Below are 24,902 nucleotides of genomic sequence, written 5' to 3'. Positions count from 1 at the left end.
GGGGTTGGCCCAATGACTCCCTTTGATTGACAGCTGCCTGCAGCACCACAGCCAATGATGGGTCACAATAATCTCAGAGAGTTACAGGTGAATTCTATCTTAATTGTAGCAGATGTAAAATAATCGCCTGAGCGGTGTCGGAAGAAAACCGGATGTTTCCAGTTTTCAGGCTTCGCCTCTTCTCTGCTTTTCTCCTGAAAACCAGATGCTTCCGGTTTCTACCGGCCCCCTGCTGACAGTGGGTTAACGCCGCATAATCAGCTGGAACGCAGTTCACATCATCAACAAACATGCTAACATTTCTGACTGTTGTTGCTGGAGCAGCACGGTGACGTCCTGAGTTTCTGAAACATGCTGTGTAAACGATTGATATGTTTATCTTCCTAGTTTTATAAAAATAAAAAGACTTCGAAGAAATGAAAAGGATGAAAAGGATGGCGGAGGGGAGGCAGGCGCTTGTGGTGAACCATTTTAATGACGTTCTGAGCCGTGTTTTATGGTGGTCTACTCAATGAGTCACACAGGGGCTTTTGTTCAGTGCAGTTTGAACCTCCCCAGCATCCTTTCTGTGCTTTTATCAGCCGCTAACAACAGCATATTATTGTTAAATAAAAACTGAAAGGATTTGAAAGGGTTGAATATTTTGCTACTTTATATCTCTAGTGACCTCAGTGCATTAGTGAATAATTCTCCAGGTAATAGTGACCTTTTTTTTTTTACTACACTACAGTAATCTGCAATGCTACTGTAAAATATTGGTTGTCTGCACATTCTCTAAAAAGTCATTAATCTTCTCCCCCCAGCTCCAATTCCCCCTCTCCTCTCCATACTGGGTGTATTAGAGCCGTGCAGCACCAGCACAGACACACATGTTAATACACGCGCTCCACACACACACGCACACATGGATGTTGTATTGTAGATATGTGATAGTAGAGTCGTGGCCTGAGGGAACACACTTAACGTGTTTTAAAATGGAATGGCGTGTAAATATTTTCAATTGTATATCAATGCCTTAATGTCGCCGCCAAGGCAGCAGCTAATGAAGATCCTTAATAAATACATCAAACAAATACCAATCCCACCAGGGGAACACATTGTGGGGAGTAGCAGTGTAGAGAGAAACAGGGCCCAAATGTACGGGAGTGAAAATACCTCTCGTCCATGTTCGATTTCCAGATTATTGTGGGAACTGACAATCAAATAGTAATCCAAGGATTGTGAAGGTTTTAAACATATTGCGAGATTACAGCGTTCCTACTAATACTGCTTCTGCTTACCCAGTAAAACCCTTCCCCTGTTCAGCCCTCCACATACAGTAGAACATAATACAGTAACCGTGGCTAGAAATACAGGATCAATGCTCTTAAACGATGGAGCTTTATGGAATGTACTGAGTGAGTGTGTAACACTCTTCTCTGGTTTCAAGCCCAGTGATACTGTGCCAGATGTATACAGACACGTCGCTGTCACTCTCCAGACATACAGTGTGGAGTTCCATGTACTTTGTTCCGCACATTAACGGAAGTAGATCAACCAGGCTAAGCAGCATCCATCCAACAGTACCCACACTGTTTCTCAAATAGAGAAAGCGGCCCCTGCAGTGTATGTAAATGGATATTGAAAATAATCATTTACAAGGTTAATATTGCTGTTAAGTGCGCTGTTTGTGCTCCAAGAATAATGTGGAATGTTTGAAAATGGAAATGTAAGAGAGTAATTCATGCACATATTTGAGTTAGGTGATTATATTTTCAAAGGACCGTGGTTTGCCTAATCATTCGCTGTAAGCTCTTTCTCTCTGTTGTTCACTGGCAAATTCCCTGCTATAACAAACCCGAAGAACGTGTTCCATTTATTACACGGAATATTGCAGCCGGGGATGCAAATCATACATTTTCGTACCCCGGTCAATCTAACAGGGTCCGTGGAGATGCTTGTTAAGATGACAGAGGTCTGCATAAGTTAACCACTGTGTAATGGACAGTTTCACACTGTATTAAAATGTTGTGTCTTTGCAAGAGTACAGTTCCACTCAGTTAGGACAATGCCGGTGGATATTTATAGTAAACACAGTATAGCTAAGAGTTGAAGGACAAATTTGGTGTCACTCCGGGTAGCCATTGTGGCTACCTGGAACAAGAGAGGAGGAATGGCCAAAGCCTCTGGCATAGTAACAGATGCAGAGGGAGACGACACCCGTCCAGACATTCCTACAGAGCATACCACATTAGAGGTAGAGCAGATAGCTGCTATCAAGCATGTGTTTGACACTCGTTTCAAACACACAGCACGGGCACCTAGCTCATGCCTCTTGTTTCTTTTAGCCACAAAGCAAACAGCCACTAGACCTACCTGCTCAGTCAGGCATGTCATGACTCTCTCCAGATTCTGAATGGAGAAGCCAGTGGGAGGGAAGAGCACGGGTTGATGGCCTGGTCAGACTCAGAGCAGCCCTGATGGAGCTTTAAAAAATACATTTTTTAGAGTCATGGCTCAGAGAGGAATAGTTGAGTGGGCCACTGCTGAGTGAAGAGATGAGGTCTTCTTCTCTCCTCGGGAAGGTGACTACAGGAACAGGCATTCACCGTCTACTGGTGGGGCTATGACAGGAGACAAGAAATGATGCTAACAATAACAACAATACAACAGGCTAGCGGTAGGGCTGTGGCGGTCATGACATTTTGCCACCCCGGTGATTGTCAAGCAAATAACTGCCCTTCTCACGGCAATTGAGCGTTCATTAACATAAACACATTTAGCATCTCCTGGCTTCCATGCATAGCCTACAAGCCATTAATGCAGACCTTTGGAACATTTGCATTTAAAAAAGTTTGATAAATCCATTTAATATACACCATCACAATAGATCCCGGTCTAAAGAAACATGATGTGAAGAAAGTGTAGTCTCTTTCAGAAGAACGGAATAGCATACTCTGAGTTGTCCTTATGTTAGGTCCTGATCTATGCCATATGGCTGTGGGCTACACTAGTTCATTTAGCAGACAAAATTGGCTTAGAAATGCGTGGATTTATTTGATATTTTATAGTATGAAGAATACAATTGAACAAAGCTGAATATAATAGAAAGGATATTTTCTCCAAACTATTTGAGGGAGTGCACACATACGGCTATTCTGTGTTGAACAAATAAATCGGTATTTCTATATGCTTAATTTAGAGTTATTTATGCAACTTAGTTGTGATACAAATGTAGTGCTATATGTTTGTATTTTTAATACATTCTAAGGCTGCATGATGCAACTCTAATGATGATTTGAAAAAAGTTGCATGAAAGGCATGAGCTCTGCTTTGTTTCTTGCGCAGGCTGTACACACTTCATCAGTCTCTCATTCACATTTTGACAAGCACTTGATAATGCCTCAAATTTCTCGGCTGCATCCCCTTTGTGTGGCTGTAATGTCCCCCCCCCCCCCCCCCCCCCCCCCCCCCACACACACAAAAAAAATCCATTCCTTTTGTGCCCATGGGCTGATATAATCACTATAATTCCCTTCTCCCGGCGATCGGGTCTTTCTCACAGGCTACAAGTGAAGACAAAAACATCTGGTACGCAACTGCGCGCGCGTCCTTATCCAATTCCGAGGCGCATTTTGAAGATATTGGAAGAACAGTCCACATTTACTTTTCATCAGCCAACAAGATGAGTAGGCCTAACGAACAGCAAAAGCACTAGCCTATGTCAATATAATATCCCCCATAGTACAAAAGTTTACCTATTTCTGTGCAAGAAATACATATTCCAAACATAGTCTGGGACAGTTGTGGGATGCGATAGATCCCAAATCAATACAACCACTAGCATCAAAAAACCTGATTTAAGCAATGAGCCTGACGCAACAGATGAGAACGTTTAGCTTAAAATGTTGCTCAACTATTGGGCTATTTCTTCACATTATAAGTGCAGCAGTGCACACTGGCAGTAGGCTATACTCCTGTTATAAAGAGAAGCAATGTGCCTAATATTAGGAAAGCTGAGAAATAAATATAGTAGGCCTAACCTATAGAAAGCTGATGGGATCCTCCTCTTTTTAATAGAGGCCATCATTCTGTTTTCTCACGCAGTTGCCTAGCCTATAGAAATGTTGTAATTAAACGGTCACGCGGAATTTGACTGCAGTCATGACTCATGACCACTGGTTGGTCAGTAATACAGTCACCGTAACAGCCCAAGCCAGGGGACATTATGGCCAGTTAGTACAAACGATTTATTTTGGCTTATTCTTCAATAGTGTATACAAAAAGATAACCTCTCAGGCTTGTCCCACACGTGTGCCTAGGCTTGCAAAATTCCGGGAACTTTTAATACATTCCCTGTTTTCCACGAAATCAGGAGGGAATAAGCAGGAAATCCAGAATCCTCCAACCAGGAAAGCTAGAAATTCCCGGAATTTTGCAACCTACGTATGCCTGTGCATTATGTGAGAAAAAAACAACCAAACACGATTAATTTCACGATGTGCATGTTTTTAAACCAAACTGACGACGAGACGCTGTGCAGCCTCTCTTCTCCTGATGATGTCACTGCCAACAGGCTTATCTGAACTGAAATATCTCTGGGGGGGAGAAGATTCTCCAGGATTTGCCTTGCTTTCATTTCATACCGACTGTGAGGCAGGCAGGGAGGGAGGCAGGGAACCTGAAAGAGGAGTGATTATGCAGCTCAGAGCTGAAAGTGGGGAGTAATGGCAGGATGAGGATGAGGGGGATCGATGGGAAAGTGTATTTGAGGGAATTAGGGTGCTGATTGCTTGTGCTTAAATCACCCTCTGTTCGGCTCCCACAGTATCTAGAGAATCTCTGAGTGCTCGCCATGTGTCTGTCTCGCTTATGTTAAGCCATGTCTGTTTCAACTGTGTACAATCTCTACGGTGCCGGTGATGACCATTTCCTTGAAGTAGCCTACTTACCTCTACATGTAATTCTACATGATCATGATCATTATCATACACATAGAACGATATCACATTCGAGTTAAACGGACCTGAAACACTCTCCGGCGTAGGGAGGGTGGACACACAATGACTGCATGTCCTATAACTATAGGGAATAAGATGGTTCACAGCCATTTTGAAAATGGCTGACTCTTTGTTTCTTTAAAAAAAAATCTTCCACGTTAGCAACCTCGGCGCGTTATGTCTGCTGGGACATAATTGTATGATACTATCACACCGAGAGGAGGGGGCATTTAGCAGAACCGCTGATCATATTTATTTCATAGCCAGGGATCATACTTGTCACACTACAGATAGCTCTAACGGTGCAGATAGGACTGCAGATCGTCTGAACAGCGCGTAACTGCCTGGGACGTATACTTCGAACTTGTGTCTGGCTGCTCTGCTCCACAGAGCGATCAAAGGCGGCAGCCGGCCTCACCTGCAACAACTAAGCAAGCCTGTATAGGTAAACAGATGAGTGGATTTAGCGGGCGAGAAGGCTGTGAAAGGTTGCTGTCTCTCCAGGAAACTACCTCCTTATGCCATGTACAATACGGAGCTGCTGCCCAGTGGGTCTCTTCACAGCCAGAGTCGACAGTGACCGATGGACTGTCCCTTCCTCTCTTATCTGGGCCTCTGCAGCCCCACGCAGTCTGGCTACAATGCCCTTGGCTATCTTAGACCAGAGGAAGGATAGTGGCCAAAACGGTCCAAAACCACTTCCAGGAGCCATCAGATTTTTACAGGTGGTCTCCCAGGTACCAACCAACCCTTTCCCTGCGTAGGGGCAGGGCTGGAAGTGTTTTGGCCACTGATTTCTGCTGCTGTTCAAGCTTCTTCCCAGACATACTAACATTGTGCATCATTCTAAACCATTATAGATATTCAAGAATGTTCAAGAAGCTAGTGCGAAAATATTACTCGGTATGACAAGGCCATTCCTTTGTTGTGGTGGCCCTTTATGAGGCAAAAAAAATAAAAAATGTAAACAAGCCCCAGTTAGTCAATACCTTATAAAATGGAGGCCCAGTTTAGCGTATTTGTGTTCTGTGTTGCTTGCCTTGGTGAACGTGTTTGTGTATTAGGAGATACTGTGCCAATTACGGTCTTGATTCTCTCTGTTTCTCTGTGCGGTTTCCTTGGTTTCCTGCTCTTGTTTATCACTCTAAGTCCCTAAGCTCCCAGAGGGCTGTGAGGCGTATGTCAGTGGAAAGGTACGGAGCTAAAGAACACAGCTGAAGCTTGTTTTCCAGATAGATTTTTTTTTGATAGTCTTATCAAACCACTGTCTCTCACCGCTCTGTAGCCTTGCCAGTTTGAGTCCTGAGACTGTCACTCCTCATTTAACTCTGTCTCTCCATCACCCATGGCTTCAGCTTAGATAGAGCCTGCTGTGCGTGTGAATGTGTGTGTGCGTCTGCATCTGAGCGAGCTTGTGCATGTGTTGTTGTGGGTTTTCCTCTCTGAAAAGGTGTTGAGTTGAGCCTAATTATTGCACTCGCTCTGCTCCTCTCCCTTTAAGTTTGTCACCCTGTTTCACACCCCCCTCCTCTCCCTCTTTCTGATATCGACTCTCACGACTTCCACCGTCTCCCTCGCTCATTCGCTCTGCCTTTCTCCCCCTCTCAACTTCTCCCTCCTACATTCTCCTTCTCTTTTCCTCCTCTCTGTTTTTACTTCCATATCTCTTCCTTATTCTCCTCTCCACTCATCCTTCCCCACCCATTCTCTGTTCCTTATTCTTTCACTTCATTCTCTCCATTTCTCACCTCGAGGGGTTAAAAGCAGAAAGAGATTTCTGTGGACTGTAAGGAATGGACAAATAGGTACATTCTTCCTCTAACTTCTCTCTCTCTCCTCTGTTCTTCCGTAGTGTTGCTGCGTGAGGAGGTGGCCCAGCTGCAGGAGGAGGTGCACCTGTTGAGGCAGATGAAGGACATGTTGAGTAAGGACCTGGAGGAGACCCAGGGCTGCTCCTCTCACCTCCTTTCAGCCACTGAGCTCCGTGTGCAGCTGGGAGACAAGGAGCAGGAGCTGGACCGCGCCAAGGAGGCCTTACAAGGTCAGCACGACCCCCGTAGTGCTCACCTACTACCCTGTCCTACCTGAGTCCTACCCTACTGTCCTACCTGAGTCTGCCCTACTGTACTTCCTGAGTCTTACCTGAGGCCTTCACTACTGTCTTTCCTGAGTCCTACCTGAGGCCTCCCCTACTGTCCTTCCTGAGTCCTACCTGAGGCCTTCCCTACTGCCCTTCCTGAGTCTGCCCTACTGTACTTTCTGAGTCTTACCTGAGGCCTTCCCTACTGTACTTCCTGAGTCCTACCTGAGTCCTACCCTACTGTCTTACCTGAATCCTACCCTACGGTCCCTCCTTGAGTCCATCCTACCATTCTACCAGAGTCCTACCCTTCTGTCCTACCTGAGTCCTACCCTACTGTCCTACCCGAGTCCAACTACTGTCATACCTGAGTCCTACCATACTGTCATACCTGAGTCCTACCATACTGTCTTACCTGAGTCCTACCCTACTGTCTTACCTGAGTCCTACTACCATCCTACCTGAGTCCTACTACTGCCCTACCTGAGACCTACCCTACTGTCCTACCTGAGTCCAACTACTGTCATACCTGAGTTCCTACTACTGTCCTACCTGAGTCCTACCCTACTGTCCTACTTGAGTCCTCTACTGTCCTACCTGAGTCCTACACTACTGTTCTACCCGACTCCACCCTACTGTCCTACTTGAGTCCTACTCAACTGTGCTACCTAAGTCCTACCCTACTGTCCTATCTGAGTCCTATCCTACTGTTCTACCCGAGTCCAAATATACTACACAGCTGTCTGAGCCCTGCCACACCCACTTAAGTCCCATATGTTTCTCACACAGCTCAGTCAAACCCACTTCATCTCAGTAGAGATCACATCAGTTTATCACTCAACACATCAGTCAATCCCTTTAAAAATGTAATCTGACGTAATTGTGTCTGGTATGGGCCATATGTTTATCTAAACGCTAACTGTGTGGTACAGAAATCGTATCTGTCATCTCCAAATCTCCTACCAGTCGTGATGTGTGTGTGAGGTATATAAAGTCAATACCTTCTGCCTGTTCTATCCTTCCAACATTGTCAGTAATGAGATCTGTTCATCAGTCCACAGTCGAGGCTCAGTTCTTGTAAGGTTGAGATCCATAAATGGTAGCACAAAGGCATTGCTTTATGATCCAGTGTATGCTTTTGGCTTGGAGTGGAATGCTATGTAGAGTATGTGGTAGTGAGAAGAGACAGCTTGTCATCATACTGTGTCCAAGTGTGGTTCATCAACTCCTCTAACCCCTACCCCGCAAAGCAATATTTTACAGATCAATATTTACTTGCTTACTTCCCAAGGAAAGCAAAGTTAACGAAGTTATCCCCTTCTGAGGCAGACTGGCTGTATGCAGAATGGTGGGGTCGTGAAAACGTAAAGAAGACTAACCCTATCACCCTATCACTCATCTCTCTAACACCCCCCCCCATCTATCCCTCCTCCCCTCCTCTGTCTTCCTCTCTTCCGCACAGGGAGCAACAGGCAGGAGGTAGCGTGCTCATAGATGTAGAGCTCTCTTGTGTAACTGTTGAAGAACAGGTTTAAATGTTGAGTGAGGAGAGTTATGGTGGAACATGCACATTGGGAATGCTTAAGCCTCAATGAATTGTGTTGCGGTTAGTGCGAGGACAGCTTCTCCTTTTCCTTGAAAAAAGAGCTTCAGGAATACTGTTCATAAGTCACAATCTTACTCTGCCTGTCAAGCCTTTTCTCTGGATTCCTGTCCTACAAATACAGCTGATGAGTTATGGTCTCTACTGAAAAGCAAGTTTCAACCCTGGAAGTTGGCTGTTAAACAGTGCTGTCTGTGTAGCAAATGCCATTATGCATAGAGCGTATTTAGGAAAGGATTGGTGAATGTGGTCTCCACATCGGTCTGTGTGGTTATGTGACTATCTGCTACTGATCTTAGAGCATTACATCATTTACTCCATGGTGCTTCTATGGAAAAACAGTGTTGCTCTTCCTGGGATTTTACCATATGTCACAGTGCCATCTTGTGGCAATCCAATATACAGTGCATTCGGAAAGTATTCAGACCCCTTAACTTTTTCCACATTTTGTCACATTACATTACTCTAAAATTGATTGAATAGTTTTTTCCCCCTCATCAGTCTACACACAACAGCCCATAATGACAAAGTGAAAACTGGTTTTTAGAAATGTTTGCAAATGTATTCAAAATAAAACACTGAAATATCACATTTACATGAGTATTCCGACCCTTTACTCTTACTTTGTTGAAGCACCTTTGGCAGCGATTGCAGCCTTGAGTCTTATTGGGTATGACGCTACAAGCTTGCCACACCTGTATTTGGGGAGTTTCTTTCATTCTTCTCTGCAGATCCTTTCAAGCTCTGTCAGGTTGAATGGGGAGCGTCGCTGCATAGCTATTTTCAGGTCTCTCCAGAGATGTTAGATCGGGTTCAAGTCCGGGACATGGCTAGGCCACTCACGATCAGAGACTTGTCCCGAAGCTCCTGCATTGTCTTGCATGTTTGGTTAGGGTCGTTTTCCTGTTGGAAGGAAAACTGGACAAGAAGAATACCTATGTAAGAATACTGTTCATTGACTATAGCTCAGCATTCAACACCATAATACCCTCCAAGCTCATCATTAAGCTAGAGACCCTGGGTCTCAACCCCGCCCTGTACAATTGGGTCATGGACTTCCTGACGGGCCTCTCCCAGGTGGTGAAGGTAGGAAACAACATCTCCACTTCGCTGATCCTCAACACTGGGGCCCCACAAGGGTGCGTTCACAGCCCCCTCCTGTACTCCCTATTCACCCATGACTGCGTGGCCATGCACTACCCTAAAACTCAATCATCAAGTTTGTAGACGACACAACAGTAGTAGGCTTGATACCAACAATGATGAGACAGCCTACAGGGAGGAGGTGAGGGCCCTCGGAGTGTGGTGTCAGCAAAACAACCTCTCACTCAATGTCAACAAAACAAAGGAGATGATCGTGGATTTCAGGAAACAGCAGAGGGATCACCCCCCTATCCACACCATGGACAAACTGAAATGGTCCACCCACACAGACAGTGTGGTGAAGGCGCAACGGCACCTCTTCAACCTCAGGAGGCTGAAGACATGTGGCTTGTCACCTAAAAGCATCACAAACTTTTACAGATGCACAATGGAGAGCGTCCTGTCAGGCTGCATCACCGCCTGGTACTGCAACTGCACCGCCCACAACCGCAAGGCTCTCCAGAGGGTGGAGCGGTCTGCACAACACATATCCAGGGACGAACTACCTGCCCTCCAGGACACCTACACCACCCGATGTCACAGGAACAAGAACAACAACCACCCGAGCCACTGCCTGTTCACCCCGCTACCATCCAGAAGGCGAGGTCAGTACAGGTGCATCAAAGCTGGGACCGAGAGACTGAAAAACAGCTTCTATCTCAAGGCCATCAGACTGTTAAACAGCCATCACTAACACAGAGAGGCTGCAGCCTACATACAGACTTGAAATCATTGGCCACTTTAATAAATGGATCACTAGTCACTTAAATAATGCCACTTTAATAACGTTTACATATCTTGCATTACTCATCTCATATGTATATTCTGTATTTTATACTATCTATTGCATCTTGCCTATGCCACTCTGTCATTGCTCATCCATACATTTTATATTTATATATTATTATTCCATTCCTTTACTTAGATTTGAGTGTATTAGGTAGTTGTTGTGGAATTGTTAGATTACTTGTTAGATATTGCTGCACTGTCGGAACTAGAAGCACAAGCATTTCGCTACACGCAATAACATCTGCTAACCATGTGTATGTGACCAATATGATTTGATTTGATTTGAGGTGAACTTTCACCCGAGTCTTAGGTCCTGAGCGCTCTGGAGAAGGTTTTCTTCAAGGATCTCTCTGTACTTTGCTCTATTCATCTTTCCCTCGATCCTGACTACTCTCCCAATCCCTGCCGCTGAAAAACATCCCCACAGCATGATGCTGCCACCACCGTGCTTCACCATAGGGATGGTGCCAGGTTTCCTGCTGATGTGATGCTTGGCATTCAGTCCAAATATCGTCAGACCAGAGAATGTTGTTTCTCATGGTCTGAGTGTTCTTTATGTGCCTTCTACTGAGGAGTGGCTTCCGTCTGGACACTACCATAAAGGCCTGATTGGTGGAGTGCTGCAGAGATGGTTGTCCGTCTGGAAGGTTCTCCCATCGCCATAGAGGAACTCTGAAGCTCTGTCAGAGTGACGATTGGGTCCTTGGTCACCTCCCTGACCAAGGCCCTGCTCCCCCGATTGGACAGTTTGGCCGGGCGGCCAGCTCTATGAAGAGTCTTGGGGTTCCAAACTTCTTCCATTTAAGAATGATGGAGGCCATTGTATTCTTGGGGACCTTCAATGCTGCAGAAATATTGTGCCTTGACACAATCCTATCTCGAAGCTCTACGGACAATTCTTTCAAGCTCATGGCTTGTTTTTTTCTCTGACATGCACTGTCAACTGTGGGACCTTATATAGATACAGTTGAAGTTGGAAGTTTACATGCACTTAGGTTGGAGTCATTAAAACTCGTTTTTCAAAACTGTAGTTTTGGCAAGTTGGTTAGGACATCTACTTTGTGCATGACACAAGTAATTTTTCCAACAATTGTTTACAGACAGATTATTTCACTTATAATTCACTGTATCACAATTCCAGTGGGTCAGAAGTTTACATACACTAAGTTGACTGTGCCTTTAAACAGCTTGGAAAATTCCAGAAAATTATGTCATGGCTTTAGAAGCTTCTGATAATTGACATCATTTGAGTGAATTGGAGATGTACCTGTGGATGTTTTTCAAGGCCTACCTTCAAACTCAGTGCCACTTTGCTTGACATCATGGGAAATGAAAAGAAATCAGCCAAGACCTCAGAAGAAAAATTGTACACCTCCATGTCTGGTTCATCCTTGGGAGCAATTTCCAAATGCCTGAAGGTACCATGTTCATCTGTACAAACAATAGTGCGCAAGTAGAAACACCATGGGACCCCGCAGCCGTCATGCCGCTCAGGAAGGAGACGTGTTCTGTTTCCTAGAGATGAACGTGCTTTGGTGTGAAAAGTGCACATCAATCCCAGAACAACAGCAAAGGACCTTGTGAAGACGCTGGAGGAAATGGGTACAAAAGTATCTATATCCACAGTAAAACGAGTCCTATATCGACACAACCTGAAAGGCCGCTCAGCGAAGAAGAAGCCACTGCTCCAAACCACCATTAAAAAAAGCCAGACTACAGTTTGCAAATGAACATGGGGACAAATTTGACTTTTTGGAGAAATGTCCTCTGGTCTGATTAAACAAAAATAGAACTGTTTGGCCATAATGTTATGTTTTGGAGGAAAAAGTGGGAGGCTTGCAACCCGAAGAACACCATCCCAACCGGGAAGCACGGGGGTGGCATCATCATGTTGTGGGGGTGAATTGCTGCAGGAGGGACTGGTGCACTTCACAAAATAGATGGCATCATGAGAAGGAACATTTTGTGGATATATTGAAGCAACATCTCAAGACATCAGTCAGGAAGTTAAAGCTTAGTCGCAAATGGGTCTCCCAAATGGACAATGACCCCAAGCATACTTCCAAAGTTGTGGCAAAATGGCTTAAGGACAACAAAGTCAAGGTATTGGAGTGGCCATCACAAAGCCCTGACCTCAATCCCATAGAACATTTGTGGGCAGAAATGAAAAGCGTGTGTGAGCAAGGAGGCCTACAAACCTGACTCAGTTACACCAGCTCTGTCAGGAGGAATGGGCCAAAATTCCCCCAATTTATTGTGGAAAGCTTGTGGAAAGCTACCCGAAACGTTTGACCCAAGTTGTAAACTTCTGACCCACTGAGAATGTGATGAAATAAATAAAAGCTGAGATAAATAATTCTCTCTACTATTATTCTGACATTTCACATTCTTGAAATAAAGTGGTAATCCTAACTGACCTAAAACCTGTAATTTTTACTAGGATTAAATGTCAGGAATTGTGAAAAACTGAGTTTAAATGTATTTGGCTAAGGTGTATGTAAACTTCCGACTTCAACTGTAGGTGTTTGCCTTTCCAGATAATGTCCAATCAATTGAATTTACCACAAATTGTAGAAACATCTTAAGGTTGATCAATGGAAACAGGATGCACCTGAGCTCAATTTCAAGTCTCATAGCAAGAGGTCTGAATACTTATGTAAGTAAGGTATTTCTGTTTTACATTTTTTATACATTTGCAAAAAGTTTCTAAAAACCTGTTTTTGCTTTGTCATTATGGGGAATTGAGTGTAGTTTGATGAGGTTAAAGAGTAATTTAATCAAATTTAGAATAAGGCTGTAACGTAACAAAATGTGGAAAAAGTGAAGGTGTCTGAATACTTTCCGAATGCACTGTAACTGCATATTTGAACCAACCTTTGGTCAAAGCCATTAGCCCTGATTTGTGTGTGTGTCTGTGTCTGTGTGTCTGTGTCCCCCCACAGCTATGAAGTCTGACCGTAAGCGTCTGAAGGTGGAGAAGGCAGACCTGGTGAACCAGATGCAGCAGCTGTACACCACACTGGAGAGCCGGGAGGAGCAGCTCCGAGACTTCATACGCAACTATGACCAACACCGTAAGGTACATTACACTTAACTACGACCAGCACCGTAAGGTACATTACACTCAACTACGTACAGCACCGTAAGGTACATTACACTTAACTATGACCAGCACTGTAAGTTACATGACACTCAACTACGACCAGCACCGCAAGGTACATTACACTTAACTACGACCAGCACCGCAAGGTACATTACACTCAACTACGTACAGCACCGTAAGGTACATGACACTTAACCACGACCAGCACCGCAAGGTACATTACACTTAACTACGACCAGCACCGCAAGGTACATTACACTCAACTACGTACAGCACCGTAAGGTACATTACACTTAACTACGACCAGCACCGTAAGGTACATGACACTCAACTACGACCAGCACCGTAAGGTACATGACACTCAACTACGACCAGCACCGCAAGGTACATTACACTTAACTACGACCAGCACCGCAAGGTACATTACACTCAACTACGTACAGCACCATAAGGTACATGGCACTTAACCACGACCAGCACCGCAAGGTACATTACACTTAACTATGACCAGCACCGCAAGGTACATAACACTCAACTACGTACAGCACCGCAAGGTACATTACACTCAACTACGACCAGCACCATAAGGTACATGACACTCAACTACGACCAGCACCGCAAGGTACATTACACTTAACTACGACCAGCACCGCAAGGTACATTACACTCAACTACGTACAGCACCGTAAGGTACATGACACTTAACCACGACCAGCACCGTAAGGTACATTACACTCAACTACGTACAGCACCGTAAGGTACATTACACTTAACTACGACCAGCACCGTAAGGTACATGACACTCAACTACGACCAGCACCGTAAGGTACATTACACTTAACTACAACCAGCACCGTAAGGTACATTACACTCAACTACGTACAGCACCGTAAGGTACATTACACTTAACTACGACCAGCACCGTAAGGTACATGACACTTAACTACGTACAGCACCGTAAGGTACATTACACTCAACTACGACCAGCACCGCAAGGTACATTACACTCAACTACGTATAGCACCGTAAGGTACATGACACTTAACTACGACCAGCACCGTAAGGTACATGACACTTAACTACGACCAGCACCGTAAGGTACATGACACTTAACTATGTACAGCACCGTAAGGTACATTACACTCAACTACGACCAGCACCGTAAGGTACATTACACTCAACTACGACCAGCCGTGTAAGGTACGTTACACTCAACTACGACCAGCACCGTAAGGTACGTTACACTCAACTACGACCAGCACCGTAAGGTACATTACACTCAACTACGACCAGCCGCGTAAGGTACATTACAATCCCTATACATACAGTAGCCAGATACACTCCAAGTATTTTGAACTAATATAACTGGGATTCATTGAGCAGTCAAGTGCTCACACACTGGTTTAAGGCAGTACTACAGTGTATGCTCTGAAGATTGACAGTGTCTGTGTGCTCTACTGTAGGAGAGTGAGGATGCTGTGAAGGCCCTGGCTAAGGAGAAGGACCTGCTGGAGAGGGAGAAATGGGATCTGAGGAGGCAGACCAAAGAAGCTACAGAGCAGGCCTGCATCCTGCGTTCTCACATGGACATGAAGGAGAACCGCATCAAAGAGCTTGAGGCTGAGCTCACAATGGTGAGACACACACACACACGTACACTCACACACAGACACACACACGCAATGTGACACGCACACGCTGATATGCACTGACACACACATGCTGTGTTTTGCTCTGTAACGGAATTCATGCATTCTCTGCCTGGTTGTGGAGCTCCTTAGAGAGCCTGTTGTCTGTCTGTCTGACTGAGAGATGGCCTCATTATTCACTCCATGTCCTTAATTCCTCTCCGCTGCCAGTCAACAGCCAGCCCACCTCCTCTGTAGGGCTATGCTAGCTCCTCACTACCCTCAGCAGCAGCTGATAAGATTTATCAAAGCTAAAAGACTGTCTTTGTCAATGTCAAGTGCTCACAGACAGAGAATTATGCTAACCTTTATGGAGTGATCTGTCCCATCTAATCCCACACACATCTCAACACATTGTGCTATGCCAAATATAAAGCGTAAACGCATATTTCAAATCAAATTGTATTGGTCATAAACACGTATTTAGCAGATATTATTGCGGGTGTAGCGAAATGCTTGTGTTAGCATATTTTAACACGTGTGTCAGTGTGTGTGTGTGTGTGTCACTGTATCTTACCACCCTGTGTGTGTATTTATGCCAGGCGAAACAGTCCCTGGCCACGTTGACTAAGGATGTGCCGAAACGCCACTCCCTGGCCATGCCCTCAGAGCCGGTGGTGAACGGCAGTCAGGAGTGGGCGATGCAGGGAGACTTGCCCCTCACCGCTGCCATCCGCCAGAGCCAACAGACCCTCTACCACGGACACACTGTGGACCGCCAGGGTAGGCTCACCTGTTTCTCTCTCTCTCTCTCTCTCTCTCTCACACACACAAACAGCACAACCATTACTGTATTGAGGAGTCAGTGTGTCTAATGTGTGTGTCTCCTCTCTAGCGGTGGTCAGGGTCAGTCCCTGTCACTCCCGCCAGCCCTCCATCATCTCGGACGCGTCGGCGGCTGACGGGGATCGGTCGTCCACCCCAAGCGACATCAACTCCCCCCGCCACCGGACCCACTCCCTCTGCAATGTAAGAGCTGCCTGGCCTCCCCGACCAAGTAATCACACCTCCACAATTCTCTATAAGTACCTTTCTGTACTCCTCTCTGTTCTGTCTGTCTTTCTTTTCTCTGCCTGCTCTTTCCCTTGGTTTAGTTCTGTTAAAATATTAGTTTACTGTAGTTCTGTGATTTCATATGCAAGTTGTTTGTGAGAGAATCTCCCGGTTCATTTACTAACCTGATTGTCTGTGTGTCCTCTTCCCTCTCTCTTTCTCTCTTTCCTACTCCCCTCTGCCCCCTCTTTCTCTCTTCCTGCCCTCCCTCTCTCTTTCCTCCCGCCATCTCCTTTCCCTGGCCTAGTCTATGGAGGACCTGGAGGACCAGAAGCGTAAGACAAAGAAGAAGGAGAAGATGAGTCTGGGCTCCCTGTCCCGGGTGTTTGCTCGGGGAAAGCAGCGCAAGTCAATGGACCCGGGCCTGTTTGATGGTACATCCACCCCTGATTATTACATAGAGGAGGATGCCGACTGGTGATGGTGTATGTGGATTTCTGTGTGTGTGTGTGTGTGTGTGTGTGTGTGTGTGTGTGTGTGTGTGTGTGTGTGTGTGTGTGTGTGTGTGTGTGTGTGTGTGTGCGTGTGCGCGTGCATCCATGTGTGGGTGGGTGGGTGTGTGTGTGTGCCTTCATGTGTGCCTATGTGTGTGTGTGTGTACGGGTGTGTTGCCGCCTGTTCCCAAAAGAAAAACCCGAGAGACAACTGCTGCCCCCAGATAATGTACATTATCCTAAAAAATGTATGTATGTAAATTAAATATATATTTATAGATGTACATGTATGCATATGTATATATGTTTACATGCATATAAATATATAGACAGGATTGTTATGCGTTGACATGTTTATGCTGTGTTATCTTTTATTTGTCTTAATATACGTTTCTTTTTATAACTGGAGACTTGAAGGACAGCTGTGCATATGTAAATAGAAGTAATTCTGCACCTAGTGTTTGTAAATGTATTTTGTCTGATAACTGTTTTATTTTAGAGTTGCTTTTATCATAATTCTGGACTTGTTTTATTTAGAATCCTCCCATCCCAGTCTTATTTGGCCCATTCCTGACATTCTCATGAAAATATGAATGAGGAATACCCTCCACGTTGTAACTGGAGACTAAACATACTAGCACAACCCTGCTCCGAACCGAAGTCTACTGGACCACTGGTATCATTTAGTAATAAAAAAAAACATTGAAGTGTATGGACCAACCATGTTTCGGAGCGTGAAACTGAAACGAAATGTTAATAATATGACAATCATAAGGACATTTGATATTGTAGTTCACAGTGGACCAGTTTGTCCGCTGTTTCAGAATCGTCCCGCTATACAGCAACAGTAAGGACTTTGAAGCTACCTTTTGTTGTGCCACTGTAGAACAAGAGAACCTACTACAGCTGGGGGGGGAGAAGGCCTTATTGCTTATTCTGTCATATTGGACAATAGGGGAGGAACAGTACGTTTAAATAGCCCACTGGGCAGCATTGACAAATAGGATAGCATTAAATAGGATGATGCTGTGAGTGCCAGTGTGTGATCTGAATAGTGTGTTTGTATAGAGATAGGTTTAGGAGTATGGGAATGCTAGCTAGCTAGATTATTCATATGTGCTTGTTTGTGTAGGCCTCCTGCTCTGTTCTACCCATGCTGAATGTTTCAGACATCAATCGTTAAAGACTTACAGTACCCTGCCCAGCCTGTAGATGTGTTTGATCGATCCATTTACATTTCTTAGACTGAATGCTGAAAACCAAAATAAGGTTCTACAACAGGAAGCAAAAAAATAATTTAACACACAAAATAATTAAATGTTTGTGACTCGTATGCACACACACACACACACACTGTTTAAACGCATTTTAAATTGCCAAAGGTTCACGTTTGGTCTTTGATCAAACAGAACAAAGACAGAGTAGATGTGGGTCACTGTTAGCAATGCCTTGTAAGATCGCTTTTGTCCTTGAGTTGAGTTGACAACTATCTAACATGTGCCAGTGGTAAGCATAGGACTGTGCACTAAAACCCCTGCATGATTATCTGTGCTGCTTTGGTTAGGAATCTATTAGTTAGCAGTGAAAATAACAACCTCAAGCGTTCTCTGTTGTTCGTATTAGCTAACCCCCCCGAAACAAAAACCCCATTCCCATTTTTCATTCTCTTGCATCATTCTGGATGCAATGAACGTTTATTTTTTCTGTTTGTTTTGCTATTTAGCATACAACCCCTCCTCATTTCTTACATTTGTGATTACGATAATAATCTGTTTAATGTTTTGTCATTCAGGAGATGTTGCATAAAAGAGTAAATCTATTAAGTATTTTATTTAAAGAACAGGAAGTAACTTCTAGGGTAAAAATGAACATGATAAATGATTGAAATAAAAAATCTTATTTTAAAATAAAACCAGCAACCAAATGTATCCATGTGACGTTTTTCTGTTCCATGTCTAATCTGTTCTTGTGTCCTGGTGCCCCTCTCAACACTTCCTCTCTGGGCCATGTTGGATGGTGACTCCCTCCTTCCCTCACTCCCCAGAAAAGATACCCTCGTCTGTGATTTACCAAGTGTTTGTTTCCACACTGTGGGGATCATTCATTAAACCATGCTGAAGGGAAAGGACCTCCTGTGCTACTGAACAATTCATCGAGATTGTACTTCTGTAGGCCTCACTCTCAGCATGTTGACAAGGTTGAAGAAACACTTGCTGAACACTTGCTAATCATCCGGGATTTTGCTGGAAGCTTGTTTAAACAGGTTGTAAATTCACAGCAGATGTTAGTTATGAATAATGTGTCGTGTTTCTACTGTGTCTCAATATTTAATCATTGCCCGTAGTGACTAAAAGTCACTCCATCCCCAACCTATCATTCAAACTCAGACATTCAAACTCAAACCTTAACCCAATTCACACAGCATTTGCTGAACAGTAAAACCATAGACTGACTTTAGGAAATGCATACTAATAGTTGTATTTATAAAATGTTTCCTGTATTTGTCAATGCTTGAGTCACCTGCTCAGTTGTGGCACCAGTTCTCACTTTGTAATATAAATTGTAGTGTGATGAGCCATTCATTAATGTCCTCATTATGGGCATCGAATCAGTACTCTAGACTGTAGAGAGACCTCGATAATACTCTGCTGTTGTGAAGTACTCTGGCACCATCTTCTGGCTACATAGAGCAGTGGCTTGACTGTTCATAATAGTCCTAAAGCAGTTTTGACACTTTCCTGGTCTCTGGTTTGAGACCCTCTTGTCAGTCAATGACTCCTGTCATGAAATGGCATGTTAGATGCCGGGGGACATTGTACAGGTTGTTGGGGGGAGTCTAACAATCCCACGTGTTTCAGTAGATGGTACATATTGTAGGCATGTCAACGTTTTACAGAGGGATATTAGTAATAGCCTAGTTATATATCCTCCCTTTTCACAGTTCAATAGTACACAGTTATATATCCTCCCTTTTCACAGTTCAATAGTACACAGTTATATATCCTCCCTTTTCTACTGTTCAATTTGAGTTGGATGAGTCATTTTTGCCTCTCAATTCCTTTCACCCCAAACCCCTCCCCTGTCCTGTACTTCTACTTCCCCTGACCAATCCTGACAGACTCTGACAGCCTCTCCAGCCTATCAACACAACAACCCAGCCTATCAGACGGAGAGGAGCAGCTGGACCGCCTCCAGCAGATGGAGCTCACTCGGAACACACCCATGTCACTGTGGAAGGCAGGGGCGGTACAAGCCTGGTTGGAGGTTGTCATGGCAATGTCCATGTACCTTCGTGCTTGCTCGGAAAACGTCAAGAGTGGGAAGGTATGGCCTCTACGCTTCAACATGTAACAAGTACCCATCCACTTTAACTCTGATTTCCGGACTTGTTTTTACAAAGCTTGTAGTGAAGGTAACAGCGATACTAAGAATCCCTCATCTTCCCAGGAAAACCGGGATTTCGGCATGCTTTCCTTCCTCATAGAATCTGCATTAGATCTAGTATTTCCTCGTCCATGCTTGCTTGCATGTTTGTGCTTTAGTCTGTGAGTGCTGTGCAGTGCAGGTGTATATTGATAAGAGTGATCTGGGTGGGTGTCCCCTGGTTGCAGGTGCTGCTGGGGCTGACAGACGAGGACCTGGAGCTGGGACTGGGCATCAGTAACCCCATGCACCGCAGGAAGCTACGCCTCGCCATCGAGGACTACAGGGAGGCAGAGTCTGGCCAGGGGTGAGCTGGAACATCCACACACACACACACACACACAAACAGGCCTGTATGCACACACATTGCTGAGTATGACCGTCTCAAATGTTAGGCTATCAAAGGCTGCTGAAATGGACCATCACTGGGTTGCCAAATCTTGGTTGAGTGACGTCGGGTTGCCCCAGTATTCCCAAGCCTTCCAAAGCCAACTGGTGGACGGCCGGGTGCTCAACTCCCTCAGCCGACGAGACCTGGAGAGACTCCTGAACATCACCACCCACTCCCACCAAACCAGCCTGCTCCTGGCCATCCAGCTCCTGCAATTGCTCAACTTCGACAAAGAGGTCAGACCTCAAATCAAATCAAATCAAATCAGACCTGTGTTCATTATCAATACTGTGACATTAGTGACCTCTCAGCCTCTCCTCCCGGTGTATTTGTGGAGTGATTACAGTAGTATCCGTACAGTAGTAACAGTACAGTAGTAACAGTACAGTAGTAACCGTACAGTAGTAACCGTACAGTAGTAACCGTACAGTAGTAACCGTACAGTAGTAACCGTACAGTATTAACCGTACAGTAGTAACGGTACAGTAGCAACCGTACAGTAGTAACCCTACAATAGTAACGGTACAGTAGCAACCGTACAGTAGTAACCCTACAATAGTAACAGTAGAGTAGCAACAGTACAGTAGCAACCGTACAGTAGTAACCGTACAGTAGCAACCGTACAGTAGCAACCGTACAGTTGTAACAGTACAGTAGCAACAGTACAGTAGCAACCGTACAGTAGTAACCGTGCGGTAGTAACAGTAGGGTAGTAACAGTACGGTAGTAACCGTCCGGTAGTAACAGTAGGGTAGTAACAGTACGGTAGTAAACGTACGGTAGTAACAGTAGAGTAGCAACAGTACGGTAGCAACAGTACGGTAGCAACAGTACAGTAGCAACAGTACAGCAGCAACCGTACAGCAGCAACCGTATAGTACTAACAGTACAGTAGTAACCGTACAGTAGCAACCGTACAGTAGCAACCGTACAGTAGTAACAGTACAGTAGTAACCGTGCGGTAGTAACAGTAGGGTAGTAACAGTACGGTAGCAACCGTACAGCAGCAACCATATAGTACTAACAGTACAGTAGTAACCGTACAGTAGCAACAGTACAGTAGCAACAGTACAGTAGCAACAGTACAGTAGCAACAGTACAGTAGTAACAGTACAGTAGTAACAGTACAGTAGTAACCGTACAGTAGTAACCGTACTGCTGTAACTGTACTGTTGTAACCATAGTAACCGTACAGTAGTAACCATACTTTTTTAACCTTACTGTATTATAACAGTACATTAACAGTTCAGTATGTGTGTGTTGTTGGTGTACAGGTCCTGGAGGCTCGCCGAGCCCAGTGTGAGCACAAGGACCAGGACCCAGTGGTTTGGACTTGCCACAGAGTCATAAAGTGGATCAGAGACATAGACCTAAAAGTAGGTCCTTTTCCTAGTACAGAAACATCAGAATGCACCTGGATTCCATTCAGACTGTCTCCGTTTTGGACCAATAGACTGGTGTATACACTAGATCCTGCCAGGGAAGTTTGAGGCAAATTTAGCCAAGTTGTTTGCTTGCCATTGTTCTTGTTGGATAATATTATGTCCCTATGTCTCACTGGTCAGGAGTATGCTGACAGTCTTCATGGCAGGGGAGTCCATGGTGCTGTGTTGGCTCTGGACCCCTCATTTGATGCAGATGCCATGGCCAAGGCCCTGGGAATCCCCAGCCACAAACATATGCTTCATCGGCACATGTTTGAGGAGATGAAGGCTCTCTCCATCCCTGCCAGGTGATTGGTCTCCCTATATCATTTATGTTTTTAAGCTCCTTGGCAATAAGTATAATGTTTTGTTGAATTTATAGCAGTGAAGTTAATTGACTTTTCCCTTCTTCCTACCCCTTGTAGGCAAACTAGTGTGGAGCAGGATTGTGAAGTGCCGGGAACGGGAGCCCCACCACAATCCCCTTCTGCTGTTAGCCGCTATAACGAGGAGATAGTGTCTATGAGACGAAGGTCAGGCAAGGTAAGAAGAAGCTACTTTAACCATTTTATTTATGAAGATGTCTCGACAAATGGTAGTTAATCGAAATTAGGCTGGACTGTTCCACTGGGTATGAATTCTGTTTTGACTTATTCTTCCTCTCATTTTCCCAGAGTCCTCTTCGGTTTAACCCAAAGATCGCCATTGGCCGGGGCCTTGGTTACCATGGCAGCTGTGGATCTCTGCCCAGAGAGGCACGGGTGCAGGCTGTGCCCAGGACAAAGGGAAGTCCCGTGCACACCTACAAGAATGTAGAGATCACCAATGTCTGAACTGTGCCCTGTGGGGGATACAGGTGGTTGGCTCCAGGTGAAAAGCATTCAATATCAACAGAATTTGGAATTGACCATTTTATTTTCAATTTCAGAAACATTTGATTTATTGTTCTACGGTAATAAATATCAGTGGACTTAATGCCTTATGTTTGAATAGGAGAAAACTGTAAACACGTTGTAATGTTCAAAGCTCCACTTTGCAGGAAAACTGGTGGCATATGTTTCCTTTCAAAGAATGACCGTCACAATTGTTCTTTAACAAGGCATCTCTTGTAACATACATGGAGGAACATGATGGTAATAATGTGTTGGCGCATAGCAAAAGTCCATGGAGGGTGAAAGTGGTCTGTTCCCGTTGCCATGTCAGGAGGATGATCATTCACGGTGGTCAGGATCTCTGGAAGGAAGAAGCACGCCTGATGTCTCGGTCCTTCGACGTCCATGCCCTGTTCCATGTATCTCACTGCCCGGCCTGGCCGGCCTCCGTGTGAAAGGAAAGAGATGTTGGCCCGGCCTGCCTGAGTTTCCTGGCTCAAATCAGTTGCAGATGTTCACTACTTGTCTGGAACTTGGGACCCATATCTTCGGGAAAACCGCCATTCCCTGGGTTCCATGTAAGTTTAGAATTACATTCCCATATTGTGAGAGATAACTGGCCTTGAGTTAAGACAACAGCCATCAGGAGAATAAGGTGGTGGGGGGGGGGGGGGGGGGGTCTGGAAAATTCCAAATGCTTAGCAGAGCTTGCAATTTGTTCAAATAGCTCAAATATGGCCAAGAGGCACAGACTACAGTTTGTTATGTTTGTCAGAAATATAATACAATTCCTTGTAAACATGCTGGAAAAATTCCTAGAAACTACAGAGGCCACTCAGCTTTTCATACTGTTGAATTCAACTCTTTTGTTTGTTATTTGCAAAGGAGTCTTTCATTTCATTGTAAATATGGGAAAATATTACATTCTAATATTCAATTCATAATAAGATGTTGCTGTCTCTCAAAGTGATTACGATATTGTAAATATTCGTACAGTTTGCATTACGGATACTGAAGGTCTAATGTCCTGGTGTAGAATGTTTACATCGGCCAGGATGTCAAGGGAAATCTTATTTGTTTTCTATCATCATTAACTCAGAGTGCACGAGTATACAGTACAACAGTAGAGCAGTGTATTTCACCAGAGCATTCCACAACCATATCACACATTCAAACAGCTGGAGGGGGCAGAGAAACAGAAGAGAACAGGCATATCAGCTATGGCGATCTCCTACAAAAACCAACCCCAGCACCCTGGTGAACATAGTCAGATAGACATACAAAGTGGGAACATTAGGCTAGTTCAACCTATTCACATGTGGTTGTAAGATGTGGTTTGAATATCAAAGGCTTGTGCGTTACAGAAAACGCACACTAAATTGTTGATTTGTTATGGCGTAAAACAGTCTACTTTCACTCAAGCATATCACATAAGTATAGTCAGACTACTAACAACAGAAAAGAGTGGCAATTTCCATTGAATGAAAAAGAGGTCAGAGTTTATATTGTATTGTTTTCATATAGGTGTTTATGAAGTAATTATGTACTGTACATGTGCCACTGCTGAAAAAAAACATGTTTGAAACTGCTGCACATGAACTACAATACATGACTTGTGTTTTGTGTAGGCCTACTCAATAATAAAGATATAAATGCTATCAGAAATGCACCTTATTGCAGTTTATTATGAGCATTTAAGAAAATCGAGAAGGGTCTAATTGCATTCGTTTCGTTTTCATTTGGATTTAGTCTGCTCAGACACTTTTCAGACATGCCTATTTAGGGGAACCCAATTTTTCAATCCACGTTTATTTCAGTTTATGGGGAAAATCCATCATAAACGCTCTTTACGAGCGTACGTCTATGTGCGGTATGGTCGCGTTCACACGTGCGGCATAATAGCCAGGAGGCAGCAAAGGG

General features: G+C 44.5%; 1 protein-coding gene across 5 annotated transcripts in view; it reads left to right on the top strand.

Annotated features, from left to right (window-relative positions):
- kaznb (kazrin, periplakin interacting protein b) overlaps positions 1-24,647 on the top strand; it is a 150,419-nt gene extending 125,772 nt beyond the window's left edge. For 3 of the 5 annotated variants that reach the window (XM_020483015.2, XM_031824849.1, XM_031824850.1), the window contains 13 exons: positions 6,832-7,020; positions 13,537-13,673; positions 15,161-15,331; positions 15,928-16,108; positions 16,221-16,354; positions 16,686-16,812; positions 19,991-20,196; positions 20,484-20,602; positions 20,691-20,922; positions 21,961-22,062; positions 22,252-22,418; positions 22,536-22,653; positions 22,785-24,647. In XM_020483015.2, the coding sequence (XP_020338604.1) occupies positions 6,832-7,020; positions 13,537-13,673; positions 15,161-15,331; positions 15,928-16,108; positions 16,221-16,354; positions 16,686-16,812; positions 19,991-20,196; positions 20,484-20,602; positions 20,691-20,922; positions 21,961-22,062; positions 22,252-22,418; positions 22,536-22,653; positions 22,785-22,943 (2,042 nt within the window). In that variant the 3' untranslated portion in view covers positions 22,944-24,647. Of the gene's footprint in view, positions 1-6,831; positions 7,021-13,536; positions 13,674-15,160; positions 15,332-15,927; positions 16,109-16,220; positions 16,383-16,685; positions 18,788-19,990; positions 20,197-20,483; positions 20,603-20,690; positions 20,923-21,960; positions 22,063-22,251; positions 22,419-22,535; positions 22,654-22,784 lie in introns of those variants that run through there. The other 2 variants (XR_004210001.1, XM_031824851.1) reach the window with 2 other exon arrangements.
- Positions 24,648-24,902: the final 255 nt, after the last annotated feature.

This window comes from Oncorhynchus kisutch, linkage group LG5 (assembly GCF_002021735.2).
Source record: "Oncorhynchus kisutch isolate 150728-3 linkage group LG5, Okis_V2, whole genome shotgun sequence".
Lineage (NCBI taxonomy): Eukaryota > Metazoa > Chordata > Actinopteri > Salmoniformes > Salmonidae > Oncorhynchus > Oncorhynchus kisutch.
This window is presented reverse-complemented; position numbering and strand designations above follow the sequence as displayed.